At 34.3% G+C, this 22,260-nt stretch overlaps 1 protein-coding gene across 6 annotated transcripts in view; it reads left to right on the top strand.

The window, feature by feature from the left end:
* The window catches only part of DIAPH2 (diaphanous related formin 2), a 302,075-nt gene that overhangs the window by 24,325 nt on the left and 255,490 nt on the right, over positions 1–22,260 (top strand). For 5 of the 6 annotated variants that reach the window (XM_075054004.1, XM_075054006.1, XM_075054003.1 and 2 more), the window contains 9 exons: positions 1,615–1,791; positions 3,302–3,406; positions 7,764–7,784; positions 13,722–13,861; positions 14,235–14,309; positions 14,396–14,465; positions 15,822–15,958; positions 17,144–17,252; positions 20,453–20,563. In XM_075054004.1, coding sequence (XP_074910105.1) covers positions 1,615–1,791; positions 3,302–3,406; positions 7,764–7,784; positions 13,722–13,861; positions 14,235–14,309; positions 14,396–14,465; positions 15,822–15,958; positions 17,144–17,252; positions 20,453–20,563 — 945 coding nt within the window. The remainder of the gene's footprint in view (positions 1–1,614; positions 1,792–3,301; positions 3,407–7,763; positions 7,785–13,721; positions 13,862–14,234; positions 14,310–14,395; positions 14,466–15,821; positions 15,959–17,143; positions 17,253–20,452; positions 20,564–22,260) is intronic. The other variant, XM_075054005.1, reaches the window with a different exon arrangement.

Raw genomic sequence — 22,260 nt, 5'->3', positions numbered from 1 at the left:
ATGTCATATCTTTAGCCTTTCCAGTAGGTTATGCCCTAATTTTAGTTTAAAAAAATGTCATGTAAACTATTTTAATATGGGGAGAAAAATGGGATGAAAGTAACATTCTTGCCTTGTTAAAGATGTTAACAGTATCCTTGTAGGTAATGTGTTTGTGTCCACAAATGTAAGACTTCTAAGGAAGAAGAAAATACAAACCCAACCCCCCCTCCCCTCAAAAACACAAGCATACCAAAAAAACTTCCAAAGAAATTCAAATGGCATGCAGCTTATCTAGGGATACTTTCCCTTTCAAAAATGTAAGGTAGTCTTGTAGGATGTCAAAAAACAACAACAAACCAAACCCAACAACAAAACAAACCAAGAAAAAAAACCAAACACAACAGCAAAAAAAGGAAGAACCTTTCTTTCCCCCTATTCCACAGCACTTGGTCAAACTTCTCCGTTCCTGACTGGACTAATCTAAAAGGAACCCAAATTTCCTACAGATTAAATACTCCATTAAACTTTTCACACCTCACAGAGGTTGTTTAATTATAGAAAATATAAACTTTGGTTTACATGTCTTCATAGAGATTGTGATAACTGCTATGAATGATACTGGTAACCCTACATAAGCTGCTGTTACATGAAAGCACATCTTCATAAGGCTGTTCAATGCCTGAAACAAATACACTAGTATTTGTTGATGCAAACAGTTAATTTAAAAAAAATCGCTATAGACATAATGTTCTCAAAATTAACATATAGTTAAAGACAGTATTATTAAATCTAAAAAATTCCGAGTTACATATTAATAATACGGTAATAAATGGCCTTATAAGGAAGGTGCTCTTGTTGGTTGTTTCCGATATTAACAAATTAACTGAGTAAGCATGCTTTAAAAATAAAAAAATAAAAAAGGTGGGGGGTTTGGTGTAAGGCATAAAACAAGTCAGCCTTAACCAGTGAAATGTCATTGCAGACTGTATGATATGCTTTCACTAATGTGTTACATGTATTTAACTATGGATGGCTGCTTCTATGTGAGTAATCCGTTACCTGGCTTTTTAAAATTATGCACTAATTTCAGGAGTCCGTACTCAAAAACACTTCAAGGAATTGTGAACTATACTTGGAGCATTAATTCCTCTACAAACTTTATTTTACTTTAGCAGGATTTTTTTATAAGCCTGATGAACTTGTGAGTACCTCCTTCCCAACGGTGGCTTTTTCAGTTGTCCTCCAAAGACTTATAGCTCTTCAGGTGAAGGAACGCTTGGACATTACCTTTGTGGTACCATATTTATTCACTATCAGGATAATTAGGGAGTAATGTGAGAAGATGAACTCAAGATTTTGAAATGCTAAGAGTTTAACATAGATGGTATGCTTTTGAAACTGTCAGAAGTAGTTATATCCCTTTTGCATGTGACCTGTCATGAATTTATCTTAAATGTTGTTGTCTTTCTATGAAAAGTAATCTCTGAATGTTAAGAGTATTTTTACTTACAGTTCAGTTTGAGTTTTAACTCTGCTGCTTGGATTAACTAAAACTGTGTGTGTTACTTCCATGTAATTGGCTGCTTTCCTATATTTCTATTTCTGCTTATTTTTGAATGGATGTCTTTGCAGCGTGACAGAATAACAAGCTTCAGAAAATCAGGAGTGAAAAAAGAGAAACCTCTCATTCAGCATCCTATTGACTCTCAACCTTCTATAAGTGAAGTCCCACTTTCCCAGGCACTTGTTGATGACCGTTGCATGAACTTATCAGAAAAAGAAGTTATGGATCTCTTTGAAAAAATGATGGTAAGATGATGTGCTACATCAGTTTTATGAGATTTTAATTTGTTTTCATGTTGGCATTTATTACGTTGTAGTGATTTTTCAAATGTCATTTTGGAAGTATTAACTGATTGAGAGGGCGTAGCATAGGCCTGATAGACCTGTCTAAATTGGCACATAAATAATTGAGTAACTCATAGAATGCTAGTATTATATATGTTTAAATTACTCGGTCTACTTCTACAGAGAAAATAAAAGCAAAAAAACCCCATAACCTTAGGCGGTTGATTGCTTCATTAAGATAACCTCTATAGACCTTAGTTGCAGTAGTTAGATACTGCTGCTGAAGGATAGTTTTTAATAAACTTAAGTAAATACCTTTGGAAAATAGTAATTTCCATTAAAAAAAATGTATAGGAAGCTGAATTTTTGTATGGTCTAGAATGTTTTCTGTCTTAGGATCACTCGTCAACGTTTGTGCTTCTGCTCACAAGCAAGCTTTTCTATTAGTAATACGGAAATAAACTTTTGAAGTAGGTGTGTATTAATTCTGCCACACATGTTGGTCTTGATATGTGAAGTAGCAGGAAATGCAGTCTTTTGAGTATTGTTAGAAATACTGTTTTCTGTGTCATTCTTTAGAATTGTTTCAACTTCCATGCAGTCAGTATGGTTTAAGAAATGTTGTGTTCCATTGTGTAGTTCTACTCTGTTCAATGAAGTTGTGAATCTTTTCTTGAAAGAATGGATAAGTGTTAATTACTACTTGCTTGATTTGCTTGTTAGATTAAGGGATTAATTTTTAACTTTTCCAAGTAATGTGAATTGAAGGAGACAATCGGTCTGTGTTCCAGAGACTAGTAATTCTTTGAAAAAGCCATTAGCTAGTTAAGTTATTACAGGAACATTTACTGGTCTTAGTTGCTAATCTGAAGTTACTTTGACTTTTAGTGACAAGACTAGTTGTGACTAGTAATGGCTATATGTTGTATTTCATCAGTTATATTGAAACAGGCATCTTTAGATTTAATCTAGCAGAATATTTGGATTTTTAGGTTTGCTAAATACATCAGTTGGAACACACTCACATCTACGCCTGCCACAAGCTAATAATCTGTGTAATAACAGCCTTCTGATTAGAAAGTGCAAGAATAGTGTCCTTTGTGATAAAATTTTATAAAACCCACAGTAACTTCAAAAGAGTTAACACTTAACGTGATCAACTTGAGGTGTATAATTTTGGGGTTTGTTCTCTAGTTTTATTTCTTGAGCCAAATTTCACTAACAGTAACTACCCTTTATGCAATTATAATTTTGGCTAAGTCTTGAAAACAGCAAATACTTGAAGTAACAAGTAAATGAGAAGATTGGGTAGCTCAGAATTAAGCAAACTGAAATGCAAATAAGCTGGAAAAAGTCACTTCTGTTTGTTTAGAAGTGAGCCGTTTGTTTAAGAGTAGGAGTGTAAAAATAACAAAGATTAATAAAAAGCATGAAATAGAATCTTGATGTTGTGTGGTCTGTTTCTTTACAGGAAGACATGAATCTAAATGAAGAACGTAAAGCTCCTTTGAGAGATAAAGACTTGACCACAAAACGCGAGATGGTTGTCCAATACATTTCTGCAACTGCCAAATCCGTAAGTAGTCCCCTCTCCAAGACAGATGAAAGTAAGAAGCTTAGCTTCATGAGTGTTATGCTTTTCAAGCTTGAAACTTTCAATTTTTTTGTCCGGATTTATTTTCTAAGAGTGGTAGAAAAAGAAATATCTATACTTACTAATATACTTTTAAATGCTTGCAGCTGTGTCTGAAGGGTTAGTTTGTATTTCAGTTGTTGGGCAATGTAAAAACTTGATGCTTTCTTGTAAATCGTAAGAAATTGCAAATCCAGTGATGTACAGTCATGGATGGAAACTGAGTGTATTTCTGTGGAATTAATATTATGAATTTTTGGTACCAAAAGTTTTTGGAAGGGTTACCATGACTTTATGGTTTCAGTAATGACATACATACTAGATATACAATTTGTAGTGTTAGAAACAGGGAGTCAAAATATTGAAAGTATTTAAAATTGAAGTAAAGTCAGTATTGAAGTTAATTTGAGTATGTTGAGTACTGTAGCTGGCTTGAAGACTGACTGCATTAAATATTCTGCTAAGGAATGTTCTGAAGGTAAATAAAATGATTCCTTTAGTGAAAAGATGGTCTTAAAATGAGTTTCAAATTTATTTTGAGTAGAAAAAAAATACATTCAGACCTTTCATTCGTGTTGATCATTCTCTGTACTTTAATTGATTGATTAATCCTTAGTTGATGGATCCTTCCTGCAGACTTTTTGCAGTCTATCTGTTCTGGGATGCTAGAAGTGTGAGAGAATGACTGGATGCTCCAACATTTGGGGTCAAGAAATACAGTTTCAAATAGTGAAGAGCTGCGATTTATTTTCTGCAGTGGGACTATTAGTACTAATTAGTTATAAAATACAACAGTAATGCTTTTTGTGTGTTAAAAATTGACTATGGCAAATATAGTTCTTATCACGTAAAAGGAGAATATGCCACAAAAATTCATGAATGTTGGATGAAACAGACAGATATATGTTGTGATTTCCCTAAAAATAGGTTTTGTCCTGATTTGTGCCACTATTTGCTGTATAAAGAATTTTGAAGAAGCCAGTGGTGAATTCTGAGGAACTGAATGTATTGCAGCATTGGGGAGAAGTGATGGTGGGGGGTAGCTTTGTGTATCCAAGGGTCCGTAGTATGCCTCAAGTGATAAAATTTGCTATCAGCATAGTTCTTCAATAAAATTAGGTAATGCTTATGATTTTACTTGAAATTAGGATGAATATCATCTTTTTTCACACTTAAGTTCTTGTATGCAATAAAGGGTTACTGGAAAATAAGACTGTGCGTGGAATAATTGTTCAAATAATGGCAGCACTGCTAGCAGTTCTACAGAGTTGAGTCTGAGGGCTAAATACAGATAGCATTAAATAATTATCTGTTTCCTAGTGAAATAAACTGGCAAATAAGATGATGTTGCTGTCTGCCTAATGAATCTATAAGCATGGACTGCAAGCAGTACAGTTCTTTTAAACTTTAAAATCAGCTCTGCAGAGTTAATAAAAAAAATTAGAACTACAATGACATGCAATTATTAAATGCAAATGCTTTGCATTAAACATTATAAACTTAAGTGAGGGAAAACTTACATTATAATGTGAAAATGGTGATTTACGTTTCTGAGAGGAGTGATGTTCCTGCATGAGTTCATCTTAAACATAATCCACAGTCCTTTAGTCTCTCCTTGAAGGAATCTTAGTGCTTAAAGTATGGTCTAGCTAAACATACAAGTTACTGGAGAATTATTCAAGCTTATGCAGTGAATATTATGAAATTTCCTGTTAATATACTTCGCTTAAACTATCTTTGGGAACTATCGACTACATGTTGCAAGGTTTTTGTCTTCACTTGATGATCAACGTTAAATCTTAAATTTTTCTTAGTAAGCAAAAATATTTTACTGAAGCAGTAGAAGCTTTCACAATGGAAGTACTTGCAATTCTTTCCCAAAAAGTAGTTGGATGGTGGTGACCTCTCTTATATATACTGATATTGAAATGTGGCCGCCTCAAGTACCATAATTTTGTAGATGAGTAAGGAAAGCATGGCTACTACCATTGCATGTCTAACTGCTGAAAATTTTAACAGATTGCTTTACTGCTACCGTATGCACTGCAGCATGGGAAACTTAACAGAACTGGGGATACGTTTGCCAAAATGTACTAACAATTTTAAAAATATAAGCTAAAAAATTCCAAAACGTCCTCATACATGAATGTGCACTTTGAACTTAAGTCAGCACCGGTATGGATGTTTTATACATATGCAAAATGTTTTTCCTAATGGAAAAAGAGCTCGTATCAAAGTTTGTGTGCTTCAGTATGTCCTTCTTGCAATTGAATCACAGCATTTGAATGGAATAATTTAAGTTTTTTCAGAAATATCAATGACCTTTCTGTAGTGTGTTACCCTAATTTAGCTTTTAAATAGCTAGTATCTTAACTGTTTTAAAAATTATAAAAAATAGAGCTCAGTTGTAAAATGTTGATTGGGATCTTACAATAAAGCAAAAGCTCATTTTCACTGTTAATTTTTTCTTCTGTTTAGTTAAACTACTACTCTGCCTAGTTGAATTCAAGCCCTAACCAATTATTACTGCATCATGAATTGTCAAACTTTCTATTCTTGAGGCCATCTTCAGGCGTGTCTTCCATGAAAATGCTGATCGCATTCAAAATGGTCTTTCTTAAAATTCTTTATCTTTTTCTTTGGTCACAGATAATTGTTCATCTGTCTTTTTTATACTGCAGATACTTGGGCCTTTTCTTCTGCTTAGAGCTCATGAAACACAGTTAACAGTTGATGTGACTTTTCTCCCAGTTCATTTCATGTTTATATTAGTTAGGCTTTTGAGCTCTCTCCACTCACATGAAAATACCACTCTCATTTGCTGATGTCGTCTTAACCAAATTATTTTTAAATTTGGTGCTTCATTTTCTCTGGCTTGTGTGCCATCTGCAGCATGTTGACCATGCTTTTCTGAAACACTGTACTGTCTTCAAAGTTCAGAGTGAGAAAGAAACCTTGATTTTCAATAGATTAAAAAAAGCTTTCCTTTTCCTTGGGGGATGAAGTATAGAAGCTAATAAGCTGGATGCTTTAATGTGAAGTTATTATCTGTGCTTCTGATTCCTTCTCTCACTTGAAGAGAAAGAATGTTGACCATCAAAATTGTACTTGGGAAATGGTGAAGACTCAGAATTCTGTTTCAGAACTGAACTTGGTGGCATCTCATACCATATTGAATGAGTTGAACATTGGTGGCAGAAGAAGGCAGTAAATTAGGAAAAGAGATTGTCTGGTGATGACAGTCCACCTTGTGCTTCTAGAGGAAGCTTCATCAGGAAGAGAAGAGGTGATTGTGAAAGACTTGCAGGGACTTCTGTCTCTGAAAGGCTACCTAAAAGAATAATGGAAGAGATAAGAGTAGAAAATGAAGCAAGTAGAAGCTGAACAGATACAGTCAAATTCAGATCTCGGAACAAAATCATACCATCTCAGGCTTTTAATCAGATAGAAGTGGTTATTCAATAAACTGGCTGCTATCAGACTGCAGCAAATAGCTGACAAGGAAAGGCCTACCGTATTTAAGAGGTCCATAATCCTGGTGTGCACAGGAACATGGTCATTTGTGCAAAGTGATGGAACAGGGCAGAGATGTGCTGCCTTTCTGCAGTTTCTTCTGTTTAAAGTCAACTTCTTGTTCCTGAATATGCAGAGATGCTGTTCCATGTTAAAAAAAGAGAAGATGTCATTCTGAAAACCACTGTTTAATTATCCATGTAATTAAAAGCATCCATACTGAGCACTTGAAGAAAAATGCCACATGAGATTTTTCTGAAATGCAAGTTAGATTTGTAACTGTAGGCTATGTTTTTGATTATGAAAACTTAATTAAATTAAGTGATGACATCATCTAAATAGATCAAAAGCTCCATAATAAATGAAGTTGTTATATGTACAAGGAAGTCAGTATGCCATTAGTTTTTTCTGTAGTTTTCTCAGTGTCATATATAAAATATCTGACCTGATAATTTTAACAAAATGGCATATCTTAATCTTTCAAGATGTAGATGTCAAGCTAGGTATTTAGTTATTTGTTTATAAATGTGTAAAATACTAAAGATTCAGCAGTGGAACATAAGAATTTAAAATTGTTTCTGCTACAGTAGAACTACTGTTTTCCTGTTGAGAAGCTGTAACTCTAAACGGTTTGATGAAGTAATAAAAGACTGTAACTACAACTAATGATTAAACACTGAAAAATTTGTGTGATGCTACATCCTACTAAGTACTTTGTTGTGTTTATTTATGTGTTATTATTATCTTTTTTACACAATAACCTCTCTTGGCTGACCACTGCATGCAGATAGTCGGAAGTAAAGTTCCGGTGAGTATGAACATGATAGTTTTGTTTTTTTCTTATGAATACACTTCCATTTTTAGAGATTAGGCTGGAATATTTTTGAGTTTTAATTCCAAGATAAAAGTTCAGTGGGCATAACTGAATCCTTGTTTTATCAAAATAATTATCAACTATATCAATCATGTTTTTCTTACCAGTATATGATCATTGATTGCACTTTTGAGGGATCTGTTTTTAAGTTTTCGGGAATCTATTTCCACATATTTCAGACTCACAGAGAACTCATCTGTTCATTGTGAGCAACAAATATAATTTAGGCTTGTCTCACTTTTTATTGAAGGCAAACACTCAAAACTTAGAGTATTTGGCTTACTTCATTCTGTTTAGACATGGATTTTTTTCATGTTCTAATTATTAGTATTCATAGTTTGTCATGGAAATGTCAGCTGCTAGATACCAGTGTGAGAATAAGATTAATACAGAGGGTTCAGAAGGTCAACTAATAGGCATAAGATGAGATCGCTCACAGCATAAATTTTCTCTTAAGTGCTCATCTACATTTTACATTGTCGTGGTTGAATTTAGTGTTTTTGTTTTTTTTTTCTTTTTAAACAAGTATTTGGGACTCAATTCATTGAGCAAATCGACAAATTCAAATTCAGCAATTTTTTGTTTTCTTGAAAAAAGGATTTTGGGGGGAATAATTACATATACATTTTAAATGATGGCTGAAAGCAAAGATGTTCTTTTTAATTATGGATGGACTTTATTTTTGATTGCAGCCAAAACAGGCTTTTCAGGTACTGCAAGGTTTTCTATTTGGGTCATATTCAGTACTTGTATTTTGTAGTAAGAATAATAAAGAACAACCTGTGATTTAAAACTGTCTAATCATTACCTCAGATATACTTAAATATCTAAGGATATAGTGCATAGGGATAAAGAAATTGCTGTTGGCTTTGTTTTATTCAGAGTGATCTTTAAAATGACTTTTCTGTCTGTATTCACCAGTACTTTTTAGTTTTGTACACAGTACTGGTTCTTATACTGATTGAGAAAATACATAAGCACAATGATGGTGTTTAAAGGTATTTGATTTCTGAGGGGACAAATTATTAATTCTCCAGTTCAGTGCGTTAAAACCAGTTTTGAATAATTCCTGCTGCTATGTAATTTCCTTATACGAATTAATCTGAACAGCTGCTTTGTGAAGAGATGATTTTATAAAGGAAACTGGTATATGCAGAATGGGTAGTGGAGAAACTCTATACCTGTTTTCTTCCCCATGCCTTTTAATTCAGGGTCTGATGGAGAGCAAGAATAGTTATGCATGACAAGCATGTGTTTGCACAGGTAACTTGTAAAATAGTAAAATAAGAAATACTGCTCTTAGAGTATGGCTTCTGTATATTATTGCTTAAAGAATGCATGCATCATGGTGTGCTGCTTCTCAGTATATGTTGTCATAGGATTCATCCTTTGGGAGTTGTTTGCATCTGCTGGCGTATGTAGCTATTTTCCTGAAGAGTTACGGGTTTACTGTGGTTAGAGAGGAGAAGAATTTTGGGCTGTTGATGCTAGTACTGTTGGGTTGTAGTGACAATTGCAGAGAAGAGGTTTGCCTGTTAATGAGGAGTTTAGAGCTTTAACTTACTTTAGTTTTACTTGAGATCTCAAGCACTAGTGCCCACTTGTCATTTTAGCTGCCTGCTAAGTAACCTTTCCTTGCTTTTATAGACAGTGATAATTGCATTGAAATGGCAGCTGTGCATCTTCTGTTGTATCTGTAAGTCATTAATGTAGATGGCTGAAGTAGGATTAGCTTGTTAGTTCTGTTTTTAATGGGTTGAATTAATGTGTTTGGCAAATACCCACAGGGTGAAGTGGATATGAACTGTGTAAACTTCCGATTTCTAGGTCAGGAGCTGATAGTGTTTCCTCATAGCTTGAACAAGGATACTGCTTTTCCAAGTCAAATGTGTGACAACTAGAGTATGTGGTTTAAAAATATGACTGAAAACACTTTTATTGCTTTCCTAAAAAAAAATAATAAACAAACCACACCCACCTCCCCAAACAACTTGTCTTATCTGACTTTGTTTTTATACTCTGATTAAAATATAGTGGTTTCTTTGCTTGAGATAGAAACAGAATTGCATTAATAGAGAGTATGAAAAAACTCTGCAGTTAGTCATTGGCGAGGGGGAAAGTGTAAGTTATTACTTCCACTTTGTTAGTAATTATGCTGGTACCAGTTACTTGTTTCTGTCTAAAGAGTGATTTATTTACTAAATTATGGATCAGGTGTAGTGAATTGGATAGAAGCAACCGCCAATGATACTGTGAGATTTCTATTCAATGTACTGGCTGCCAGCATCCTCACTGAAATAAACACTGTCTCATGGAAGCAATATACTTATAACTTCTTCAGCTGAACCCAGCTTTAGTTTGAGTCCTGATGACGTCTGAATTGTGCCTCAGAGAGGAGTAGTTTGTGCAGGTTCTTCTGATCTTGTATTTTAACTGTTATAGCCTGTCCATTTGGTTCGGGTGTGTTCCACAGTTCTTTACCACCAAGTAGATAGAATATCTTCTTATTTCCCCATGGAGGGCAAAATGCTTTTGCTTTCCCATTTTGTTAGATAATGGTTCTCAAGCTTGTTTACAGGCTTCTGGTGGCACATGTGAGTAGTGTATAAAGCTGAACGTTTGCTAAGTCCTGGGTGAGGAATTTCTTTGTCTAGCTAACAACTTTGAAATCCCGTGGAGTCAGAGAAACTGAAATAGACATCTCTAAAATATTTAATTGTTGCCTAGTTTTCTAAATATTAAAAAAAAAAAAAAAGTTTGTGTAGAAAGAAAACTGTGCTTAAGTTTATTTTTCACTGTATCCTGCACTGTAAAGTGTTTGTCCTGTCTCTCGGTCATTATTGTTCCTTAAACCCTGAAATGTGTCCTACACACAAATTTGAATTGATTAATTAATCTACCCCCTTCATGGGAAAGCAAACTAGGTTTTCTTTTATATACTTTTTGTGAGTATATAAACTCCTTTTCCAGGAGTTCCCTTAAGCTTAGTTTTTCCCTAAACTTCTTTGCTTCTAACTTCCTTGGAGAAGGATTTTTAAATGTGTGGTCCAGGCTTTCATTTCAGTTGTCATGAATGACTAATTCTGTGCCTTAATTGTAACACTGTGAAGATGACTGGTCATGAAGTAATTTCTAAGATTTTTGATTTTATGCATTGATTTAATTTCTGAAAGTTCTGGTGTGGGACCTAACCCTCTGAGTTTTTGTACTTCGCTTTTGTCTTTTGTCTTTATTAGATGCTCTCACATAAAGCATATCTTTCACAGAGACTTTGTGCTTCAAAGTAAATGAGAAATGTATATATTAAAACCGGATCCATGTAAAGGCATAGCATTACTTAAAAGTAGTATTCCAGTTAAACTCTCTTTGAATAGGGAAATAAAAGAAATAGCACTTGGTTGTAGCACTCCAATTAGCGTGGGTAGATGGTAAGAGTGGATTGAGACTGAAAAGTTGCTTGTAGAAAATAACAGAAAGTAATCCTTCTAAGCTGAGAATTCTCTAGCATGAACTGGAGTATTTGGGTGAAAGGTTTTGGGAATGGATTTTCATGAGCCATCTTCAGTGATCATCTGTTTTTAAGAGGGGGAAAAAAGGAAGAGGAGATGCTACATAACTACATATTGCTATGTAGTTAAAGGTGCTTAGACATAGAAACAATGAAGAAGTGTGTCTGTCATGTAAGGCATGGTGAGGTTTAGGAGATCATGCTGCCCATTCTTCTGACTTTTAACCTATTTTAAGTGTTTTTGAGGGAGTCATACGTCTTCTGAAAATGAGGGGCTAGACAGGGCCTCACGAAGTCCTCGATGAGGCAGCAAGAGCACACCTTTGTTTGAATATGAAAGAAAATGTAGCAAAGACCTTAAAGGCCTCATATGAACAGAAATCTCCTTTGGAGCTTGCAGCAGACTACAGGGGAAGAGCTAACCACAGGAAATAATCTTTTTGGAAAAAAACCCAAAAAACATCTTGCATTCTAGAGTGCTTTTCAGGGGCTGGCTTAACATGTAATGGCTTTTGAAGTTGCAGTTACCTCATCTCTTTATATATTTTGTGGCTTACAGCAGTGCTTCTGTTCTCTTGTTTTACTCTGAGGGTTTGGGGAATGGCTGTTGTCTGAAATGACAAAAACTGTATGTATGTGTGTGTGTATGTATATATATATATAAATTTTTTTGTTTCCGTCCAATGGAATGAATGGCATAAAGCTGTTCCTGTTTTCTATTTCTTTACCTTAGGGTCTTTCAGAGTGATGACTTTTCTAAACCATGATGATTTTTCATATGTAGGGCTAATACACTTGTCTGATTTAAAGTCAGTTCCTACTCTTATAAAGATAACCTCCACCCATTTATTTCTTTTTCTTTTTGTGGAAGAGCATCTCTTTGTTTAGAAGGTTGATAGTGACAGATTGTAGATCCCTTATATCCTATTTACTCATCTTTGTCTGTCTTGGTCCTTTGATGTATAACTGGCACGCGTTGTCCAGCTAAAGGTGCTATGCATGTCAGCAAGAAACATCTTCAAAGTTGACATAGTCCAGAGAACACGGTTGTCTTAATGCATTCACAATCTGTGTCACATTTTTGTTTTGTTGAGGTGAGGACAAACAATCTGAAAGTATATTGTGAACGTTTCCGTAGTTCTGTTATATGTATTAATACTGGAATGTATGTAGGTCAAAATCATTAACTTAAAGGTAGACAAGTCATTTTGTCATCAACCATACTTAGTGTCATTTTTGGAAAATGAATGGTAGGAATTTGAATAGAGCAGAAACTTCATAAAAAGTGTAGCTTTTTGAAAGAGAGACAATTAGAAGATTACAGTAGTTGCAGAAGTTCCTGATACAATTAAAACCAAATACATAAATCCTATTCTAGGTCAGGGACTTTTCATACTGCCTTTACAACCATGACACATCTTTATCAGGTTCTCTTCAATAGACCATTTAGAGCTAAGGAGCTTTAGGAACTGCATAGTAATCATAACCACTCTTCTGAGATAAGCCTACTTTTCTGCAACATGTCAGAGCTGTATAAAAGATTAGTTGCACTGCTTGGTAAAATGTTTTGTATATTGTTCATGGTTTTGAATACTACAGTTCTAAAAACTGATTATCAGGTATTTTTAATACTGAAATACCTTGTAGGTAGTTATTCTTCTGTAATGCTGCTTCCATAGGGAGATGAGCTCTTTGTCAAATCTTCCATATGACTCTTTTGTAGCAAACAAGATCCTCTAGAGATCGCTATTAGTGGCGAAATATGGAATTATGGTGCAGCAAGAAATCGAGTCATGCAGTTGCATGATTTTAAACACATTGATGTAACAGTTGGTGGATACCAGCTCCTTTTCATTTTCAATGGCTTTTCTTCTTCCTGTCTTTCGTAGAAGAATTAATTTGAGAGTCAGGATATGTCTATAGTGATAATACACAGCTTCTTTAAAACAGAAGACAGGTACAGTGGGAATGATCAGACAAGATTAGTAACAGGTGTGGGGGGTTTTATGTCTCTGTTTATGGTTGTTTCTACTACAGTGTTATGAAGTAGATGTTAAATGAGAGTGTGTAGCAGTTAAATATGTTAATACAACTGGATGATGGAATTAAATTTTTATATCCAAGATGTACTACATGCACTTTACTCAAGTGAAGAAGATTCCAGAAAAATATTTATCCTTGTGATGCAAAACCTAAACTATTAAACATTTATGACAAATTAAAGTCAAGTCAGGTGTTTTTAAGAGTTGTACAGGGAAAACGGTGATTTTAAAATTCACGCAGAACTGTTGGTCTTGCATGTTATCATCTAAATGCTATTATGACCAATGTCATGTTAAGCAGCATTCTGTCTTCTGTGATAGGGTGGACTGAAAAACAGCAAGCATGAATGCACACTGTCCTCGCAAGAATATATTCATGAATTGCGATCTGGAATTTCAGAGGAAAAGCTTCTTAATTGTCTAGAGTCTTTGAGAGTGTCTCTAACTAGCAATCCAGTCAGGTGAGTAATAATTTCTGCTGTAGTTTTCATCATGCTGGGTTTGGTTAGCAATAAAAAATTGTGGGGTTGTTTTTTTGAAACCAGAGTAATTATGGTAATACTTATTGGCAGAGGAAGTATTTCTCAGCACACTGGAAAAGGATAAGTGAAGTGTTGGCAACTGTCTGCAATATCTTCTCACCTTTCAGTGGTTCTCAACAGCTTCTAGTTGTTGGTACTGAGCATTTGTCTTAACGGTTGATCAGGTCTACCTGGGAAGTGAGACTTAAAGCAGCATTTATGAAGAGATGTACAAGCAATATTGGAGACATAACTTGGCAAGTTTTGCATTTGATTAAGAAATAGTTAAAAGCATTTTTCTTCCTTTTTCTAGCTGGGTTAACAATTTTGGACATGAAGGTCTTGGACTTCTCTTGGATGTATTGGAAAAGCTTCTGGACAAGAAACAGTAAGGACTTGGATCTTTTGAAGGGAGGGGTGAGGGAGCTTGTGAAGATTGTTTGTGCTTATGTCATTTTCCTCCTCCCTTTCAAGGCAAGAAAGTATTGATAAGAAGAATCAACATAAACTTATCCAGTGCCTCAAAGCATTTATGAACAATAAAGTAAGAAGTATTTTAATTTCAGATACTTTTAGCATGATTTGGTTTTTGTTGACTTGAAGATCTAGGTAGTATGTTGAATCTCAGAAAAGGAAGGAAAGCTTGTATATCGAGTGTCAGCTGACTTTGGAAATGTAGGTCATAAACTTTGTGTAAGTTTTCATTGAGTCTTGTTTGTTAACCTTCTGAATATGCATTTTGTCTTAGTTTTGTTAAATATAACTGATTTTTGGAAGTAAAATATTTGGCAAACATGATGATAGTATGGATTTAAGATAAGTGGATTAGGAAATTAATTGCTTGTGAAGTTGAAAGGAAAATATTTCTTTCTAAATTCTGATTTGAATGCATGCTTGGTTTTGTTAATATAATGTACTTTTCACCTGATTTTAAATTTGAGTATGGTTTAATATCCTTTTAGCTACAGTTTTTAAGTTGGTAGGTAGTGGGTAAAGGGTAAAGCTTTGGTCTAGTTTAAGTCGTATCTAACTTGTTTCTAACATGGGTTACTCATGTTCACAAAGTGAGTACTTCTTCTAGAAGCTGATGTCTTAAACTTGTAATTTTGCTTTATTCATAGCAAAATCTAAAGCGTTGTTATAATGATTGATTCCATCCCCCCCCCCCCCCCCAATAAATATAACTGTGCATTAACATTACTTTTAACTCCTGTTACTCAGTTTAGTAAAATCTTACTTACAGAACAGCCTGTCTGAAGAAGTGGGAAAAGTAAACTTAAATGGTCACATGCTTCCCCACTGCTATTCCTACACTTGATTGTAACTTCAGACAATTAGATATCTGATTTACCAACTACCCTGTAGTTAATGAAAATGAAAAAGAAAAATAATGCTACTTTTAAATAAATGCCAGTGTGTAAGTTTTTTGATTTAGCTGTACAAAAAGTGAAATAGAATATACAATAAATAAAAGATAGTTGTTTAAAAAAAGAATTTCAATGTCTATTGGTCATTTGTGTGGAAAATGTTATTTTGACTTGCCAGGAGCTGTTACAATTACAGGAAAAAAAAGGAATGAATTTTTCATACTGTTAAGGTGTTTCAGATATAGATAGAAAATAAAAACTGGTTTGATTTTTGGTGGATACCTGATTTTACAAAATAAGTTATCTTCCTTATGAGCTCACTCACTTCCTTAGGAGACAGCCTCAAATGTAAGACTCGGAAGACTGACTTGTGTCCCCAAGCGATAATAGCCGGAAGGTTTTAGTTGAGTGTTGCCAAACTTCATATGGGGGAGAGGGGATGTGAGGATTCCTAAGGATCTGAAGCCCAAAGATGATGATGAGTATTCGAGGCAATTACAATCTTTTCACAGTAAGCTTTTTGTTTCTTTAAGTATGGATTGCACAGGATTCTAGGAGATGAAAGAAGTCTCTTGCTGTTATCAAGAGCAATTGATCCAAAGCAGCCACACATGATGACCGAAACAGTGAAAATACTTTCTGCTCTCTGCATTGTTGGAGAGGATAATATGTAAGTAAAATATGGAAATAAAAAGGTTTTTTTGAATGCTCGTGAGTTTTCAGTTTGGATACAGGTGAGAAAAGTTGTCAGTTAAACAAATGTAACCTGTTAAGTCTTTACTTTCTTAATGTAGTTTAAATGAAAAGAGACTTTCACCTGTTCTGATGCATTAATCCAATATTAAATCAAGACAAAAGTTAGTGAGCACAGATCTACAAACTGTGGCTTAAATGGAAGGGCTGAAAGGACTATGATTGCTTACTGTAGAGAAGAGAAGACTTCATGAACCATAACTGTTCATAAATGGCTGCTGAAAAAAGAATATTTAAGTTGTGTATGATCAGAAAATGTGAACTGTTATTTGCCACAAGGAAAGCTGTCAGTTTTAATGATGATTTAGAAAAATGTGTGTTAGCATGGGGTACTACTGAGCCTATTATTGTGGGGAGGATTGAGATTGGGATGTCTCCCCTTAGGATGGGAGATGAATTTATATCTGACAATTACTGATTTGACACCACATGTGAAGGTTTTTCATTAGTTTAGATGATAATATTAGTAATATAGATATAAATATATTTATGGATTTTATTAAAATATCACCTCTACCTAACCATAACAAATTTGACAGGGGCAAAAAGTTTACATTTATAGCTGAAGTTTTGAATAGTTTAAGTTATGGAGTTATGTAGCACATGTCCATGAGCTTTTTAAAACAAAGAGAATCAGTTGGCAGATGTTTGCTTTGAATTATTGAGTGTCTTAGTTTACTGAAGGTTAAAAATGGCAAACTTCATGTCTTGTATGCAATAAATAGATAAAACCAATCTGATTTCTGAAAAGACAATATATTAGAATTCCCAGATGTCAAACACGTCAGCTAGTACCTAGTGCACAGTCTTGCAAAGGTTGTGTTTTTTTTTCTTTTTCCCCTCATTGGTTGTTTCTTAGCTGAATGTCACAATAATTTAGAGATTTATTCACTTTTTTTTTTTAATTCAACATTAATCTTGTAGATATTTTAACATGTGGTTCTTGGTTTATTTTCAACTTTATATAGATAAGTGTAGATAAATACATTTAGATTCTCTGTTGGTGCACTGAAGTCTTGAGCTGTGTCAATAGTGGGCTAAGTATCTTTAAAATGAGAAAGTTGATTGTGGTACGCTTTTTGACAATTTACCTCTTTCTTAGTCTGGACAAGCTTTTAGGTGCTATAACAACTGCTGCTGAAAGGCACAATAGGGAACGTTTTTCTCAGATTGTTGAAGGACTGGAAAACCATGAATTCTTACAACTGCAGGTGGGTTTACTTTTTTATAAGCTTATTAATACTTCAGAAATAATCTAAAATACTAGAAGACTGTGTATTATTTCATGATATTAAAATTATTTACCAGTGAAATCTTTTAGTGCTATTACTCCAGTGTTCAGTAAAAGAGGAAAAATAAATAGAAACAGCCTGCTGATACTAGATTTTCTGATTAATGGCGTGAAACCAAGAAACTGACTTCCTTGTCCCAAAAATAGGATTAAAAAGTCTTGACCTTAATAAAAAGAGAGTAATTAGAGATATTCCTGTTCTTGGATACCAGATATAATGCTTAGGTAATAAGTCTGTGAAAGCATTGTATTATCTTTGTCACTGCTTAATCTTCTTGATTGGGAATTCTGTGTGGTTTAATGGACCAGTAAAAATCCAACTCTCAGTCTGTCCTCTGTGAAGTGTTTAATTATTGTTACTGGAGCCCTGAGGAAGCTGGAGTTAAAGGAGCTGGAGGCAGTGCTTCCTGTATATCTTTTGCATTTAGGGAAGAACCATGAAAAAGTACTCCTAAGTTGCATTGCTTTTTTTAAACACCCCCTTTCCCCCCAGTCTTCCTGCACCCAAAGTAAACAAAAACTCCTGTACTTGTGGCTTTGAAATGATTCCATCAAAGTGATATATTCGTAAAAAAACAAGTTTGTGTTGTGCTCTTGAAGTGAGTATTTGAGTTGAATTTAGAACCACAATTGGAATGTCTTAACTGAGCACACACTTTCAAGTATCTTACTGTTTGAAGTACCTGCGGTAGGAGCATACTTAAAGCATTATTCGCCTTTTTGTAATATTACTGAATGAAGAAATAGATAAGCAAAGGTCTTCTTAATATAGTTAGGTATTTTGAAGGGTGTTTTTGTAATGAAATTTTCTGGGAACTGCAGTCAAAAGTTTTATTTGGCTATGAAGGATTTTGGTAATGTCATCATTCTCCTGGGTAATAACAACTTAAGTTAAATTCTAGCCTATCTCTGGTAAATTGAATGGTTGACCTTTTTTTGAAAAATTCATGGCACAAGGACAGTGATAATTCATTAATAATTTAGCAATATGAGAAGTAAATTGAGTGGGAGTAAAACTGCTAGTTTTAGATATTTAAAGCTCAATGTTGTTGAACGTAGCTGTCCTCTAACACAGCCGTCCTCTTACATTAAACAGAAATAATTTCTCCCATTGCTAAGATTTCTTCTGTTGCTAAGAAATCTGTAAGATATACATGCAGCTGTCTTATTACTGCTGGGACTTTGGCAGCAGTATATGCAGCCTTTTAAGTATTCAGATATGTAGTAACTATGACAGATGTTGATTGGGTGTGTCCATTTTTGGCAGGGTACCTTTGGAGATTAGTAGTGTGCAGCAGGATATAGTTGCTACTTTTGTCAACAAGAACTGTCCATTCCTTGGTGTGTGTTTGACATCTGCCCTTTATCAGCTGCTGGTGCATCTCTAGGGATAATCTAGTGACTTTAAAAAAATATTTTTATAAAATAATAAAAAAACCAGTCTTCTGTGCCAGTGATCTTTACTGAGTCATGTCCTATGTCACATGTTCATTGCTGCTTATGTGTCGGTGGATAGAATTTATTAATCTCTGTGTACACCTGAATAGCCCAAGAGTTTTGGTTGCTATTAGAATGCAAACTTTTAAAAATTGCTTTTTTCAGTAACTGCAAGTGTTTGCATAGGGACCAAGTGGCTGAATATACTACTAGAGGATGACTTTGACTTATTTCCTTCTTATAATACAGTATTTATTGTCAAATTTTGTATTGCTAAGGTACTATGGCTGAAAGATAAGGAAAAGTAGAATGCAAGCAGGGCAGGTATACCTACATGGAAGGGATACCTTCTCCATTATTAGATCATATATATGTCAGCTATAGTTGTCTTAATGCTATGTTTACCATCAGTAGTTCTTGTTTCAGAGCTGATAAGTTACTGATGTTCAATGTTACTATAAATTACATTCTAATCTTAGTAATGCTATCACAGAAGAATTAATTTTGAAGTTGTTTCCTACTTTATGACCTTGTTGTTTTAAACCAAACAAAAACAACCACACAACATTCCTGCCCCCCACTCCCCAAAACCTCACTTGTATGTCAGTAAAGGTACAATTGCAAGACTCATTAACTTGTTTCTGACAAAACCATTCTTTACTTGTAATGTATTAGTACAAGCCATTAAGCCAGAGTCTCTTCTGGCAAAAGCAATCATAGCAGATGGCACCTCTTCTCTCTATTAATTTCAGATTGGACATGTACTTTGGCTTGTTAAGTCATGTCATAGTAGTAAAATAACAAGAATCGTTCAAGCGAGCATGATGATACTACATTATTGGAAGATGCAGCTATATAAAGGGAGTGCCTTTGAAAGAGTGTTTTAATAGAAATTTAAGACTCCATAAGGTGTTCCATTCAAACTAAATAATGAATGTAATTAAAACAGGAAGGGTGCTTTTATCTGACTTTTTTCTCTGCAGCTATTGGTTTTTATTTATGTAATTTTTCTACTCTAATACTACTTCTATTTGCAGTTAACATCTTTTACCAAACTTGGTATTTCCCTGGAGTCCCATTTTAGTCTTTTAACGTGTATGAGCACCTTTGGCATTATGCTATTGTCTACCTGTTTTAAAGTAAATCAATTAAAGTGCACAGCTGTTCAATTAAAGCATTAGTCAGTATCCTGAGACTTCAGACATTTTGCAAAAGTGCTGTGCAGGAGTAGAAAAGACACCTGGTGAGGTAAATTATTTTATGTATGGGTGTCTTTGTGGTTTTTTTTTTTTGTTGTTATTTTTGGGGGATTTTTGTGTTTGTTTTTTTGTTTGTTTGTTTGTTTTTAAATCTGATTACTATAAAACCAGGTTGTTTTCAAATTGGCAAAATCTGAGGAGAAAGAGAAGGAGTTGCAGTGTAGAACTGTAGTGTGGGAATTACTTTCTGAAATAATGTATGATCCTTTATGTGATACAATTTTCACATAGCAGAAGCACTCGCAATATGAAAACAGAAGAGTATTTGATATTGCTTAAACTAAGCAAGGTCAGGTGTTGCATGTGTGCTGCATAATAAATAATAACCATCTCTTGACATTTGGTTTTATAATTAAACTGAAATATTCAGAGGCAGTATTTATTTTCACATGCTAAAAGTTTTTGCTTGTATTTCCAATAATAGGTAGCATGTATGCAGCTCATCAATGCCCTTGTTACATCTCCAGAAGATCTTGATTTCAGGATACACTTGAGAAATGAGTTTTTACGTTGTGGCCTGAAGAAAATATTGCCTGTAAGTAATTTGTACGTAGGAATTGATCACAGTCAACTGTTTGTGATTGTTGAAGACAACCAAATTGTTTTACTGAGACTAGCTGATGTGAAAGATTGGGGGTGGGGAAGGTCGGACCTGGAAAGGACTAGCAATCCAAATCTGCTTTCGTTTTGCATAGCAGCAAATTTAGGTTTTCATTAGCTATGTAAACCAGAATGGTAGTTGAAACAAGTCAATATATTAGGAATTAAATTAGGGTAGTCAAATTTAGTGTAATGAGCTCAAAGCACATGTTGTGAATGGGAGTCTGGCTGCGGAACCAATTTTGAATTGACTTTCTTTGTATATGCTGTTCCTGTTGTTTTCTGTGAAATCTATTTTTCTTTAATCTACATTCTGAAAATGCATTTGGAGTTTTTAAGGAAAAATCAAATCGACTCCTTCATTCTCTTTGAGACTGCATGTCTTCATGCAGCTGCATGGAAGTATGCCTTTATGGGTAGTTGTGTATAAATATTTGTGACTTAGGGGTAGATTTATAGCTCTTAACCAAAAAACCATTCTGATGGTTCCGATGATCAAGAATATGTATAAGCTACTCAGCAGTTTCTCACAAAAGCTGAAAAAGTACCTGCTTATATTTGTCTGAAACAGAATTTATACTGCTATAACTTTTAAGATACAAAGTTTTGAATCATCAACACTTGTCAGGAATAAAAACCTTCAGCTTATAGCACATTGAGATTTGAAACTGTTACTGGTGTATGTATGTTAATTTTTCTTAGGGTAGGTATTTAGGTTTTTAGATCATGTAGATACATTAATGTGATCTGCTGTCTTTATTTGCTGTAGAACATCTGAAGCCCTGAAGAACTTTTAGTTTTTTGTAATCTACTGAAAGTTAGTTTACACAATCAATAATGCTCAAAAACCTTAAGAATTGGGGGTGGGTTAGGTGGCAAATAAACTGAATTGTAATAAATCATGATAGAAAACTTCATAGAGTGTACTGCCATACAGATATATGAGTTCAAAAGCAATTAATATTCAGTGATGATAATCTTTCCTAAAAAGCTATGGTGTTGAAATTCTGTCTCTAGTAAGTTTAATTAATATTTCATGTAAGCTGTAATATCAACTAAAATAGTCAATGCTATCTTGCGGTTTGTTTATTTGTAACGTATTAGTTACAAGATACGCATTGAGCTCAGATCATTAATTCTGCAGTGAATGAATGTCCAAGGTAGAGGAGGCTTTTTTGCATTAGAAAGCAACTTTCTTAATGATAGAGCATCTTAAGAAGACTTCATGCTTATATCTGTGCTTAGGGGTAAATTTTCAAGAAATTTATAAACGAGGGCTTCTTGAACAAAAAACAATCAGGAGGAGGATCCATATTACTTTCTCTTAATCTGTCCAGATTCACAGTAGCCTTCTCTGGTTTTCAAACATTAGAATGAGTTTCTACTTTTTTGGGGAACTACACAGTTGCCATTCAGTTTGTGCATATCCAGTTATGACAATTTCAGGCCAATTTTCATTTAAAGCATGGAGTGCATTCACACTAATAGCTTTTGAGCTAGTTGCCTTTTTTTGTGCTTTGCCTAGTAGGAAGCTAAACTTGGTTCTTAAGTGTATGAGTGAAATTGCTAGCATTTCTTACAAGAACAACAAAATTTTCCCTGCTCCAAGTATTAATTTTTCTTTTTTTTTTC

Source organism: Buteo buteo, chromosome 22 (genome assembly GCF_964188355.1).
Source record: "Buteo buteo chromosome 22, bButBut1.hap1.1, whole genome shotgun sequence".
Taxonomy (NCBI): domain Eukaryota; kingdom Metazoa; phylum Chordata; class Aves; order Accipitriformes; family Accipitridae; genus Buteo; species Buteo buteo.
This window is presented reverse-complemented; position numbering and strand designations above follow the sequence as displayed.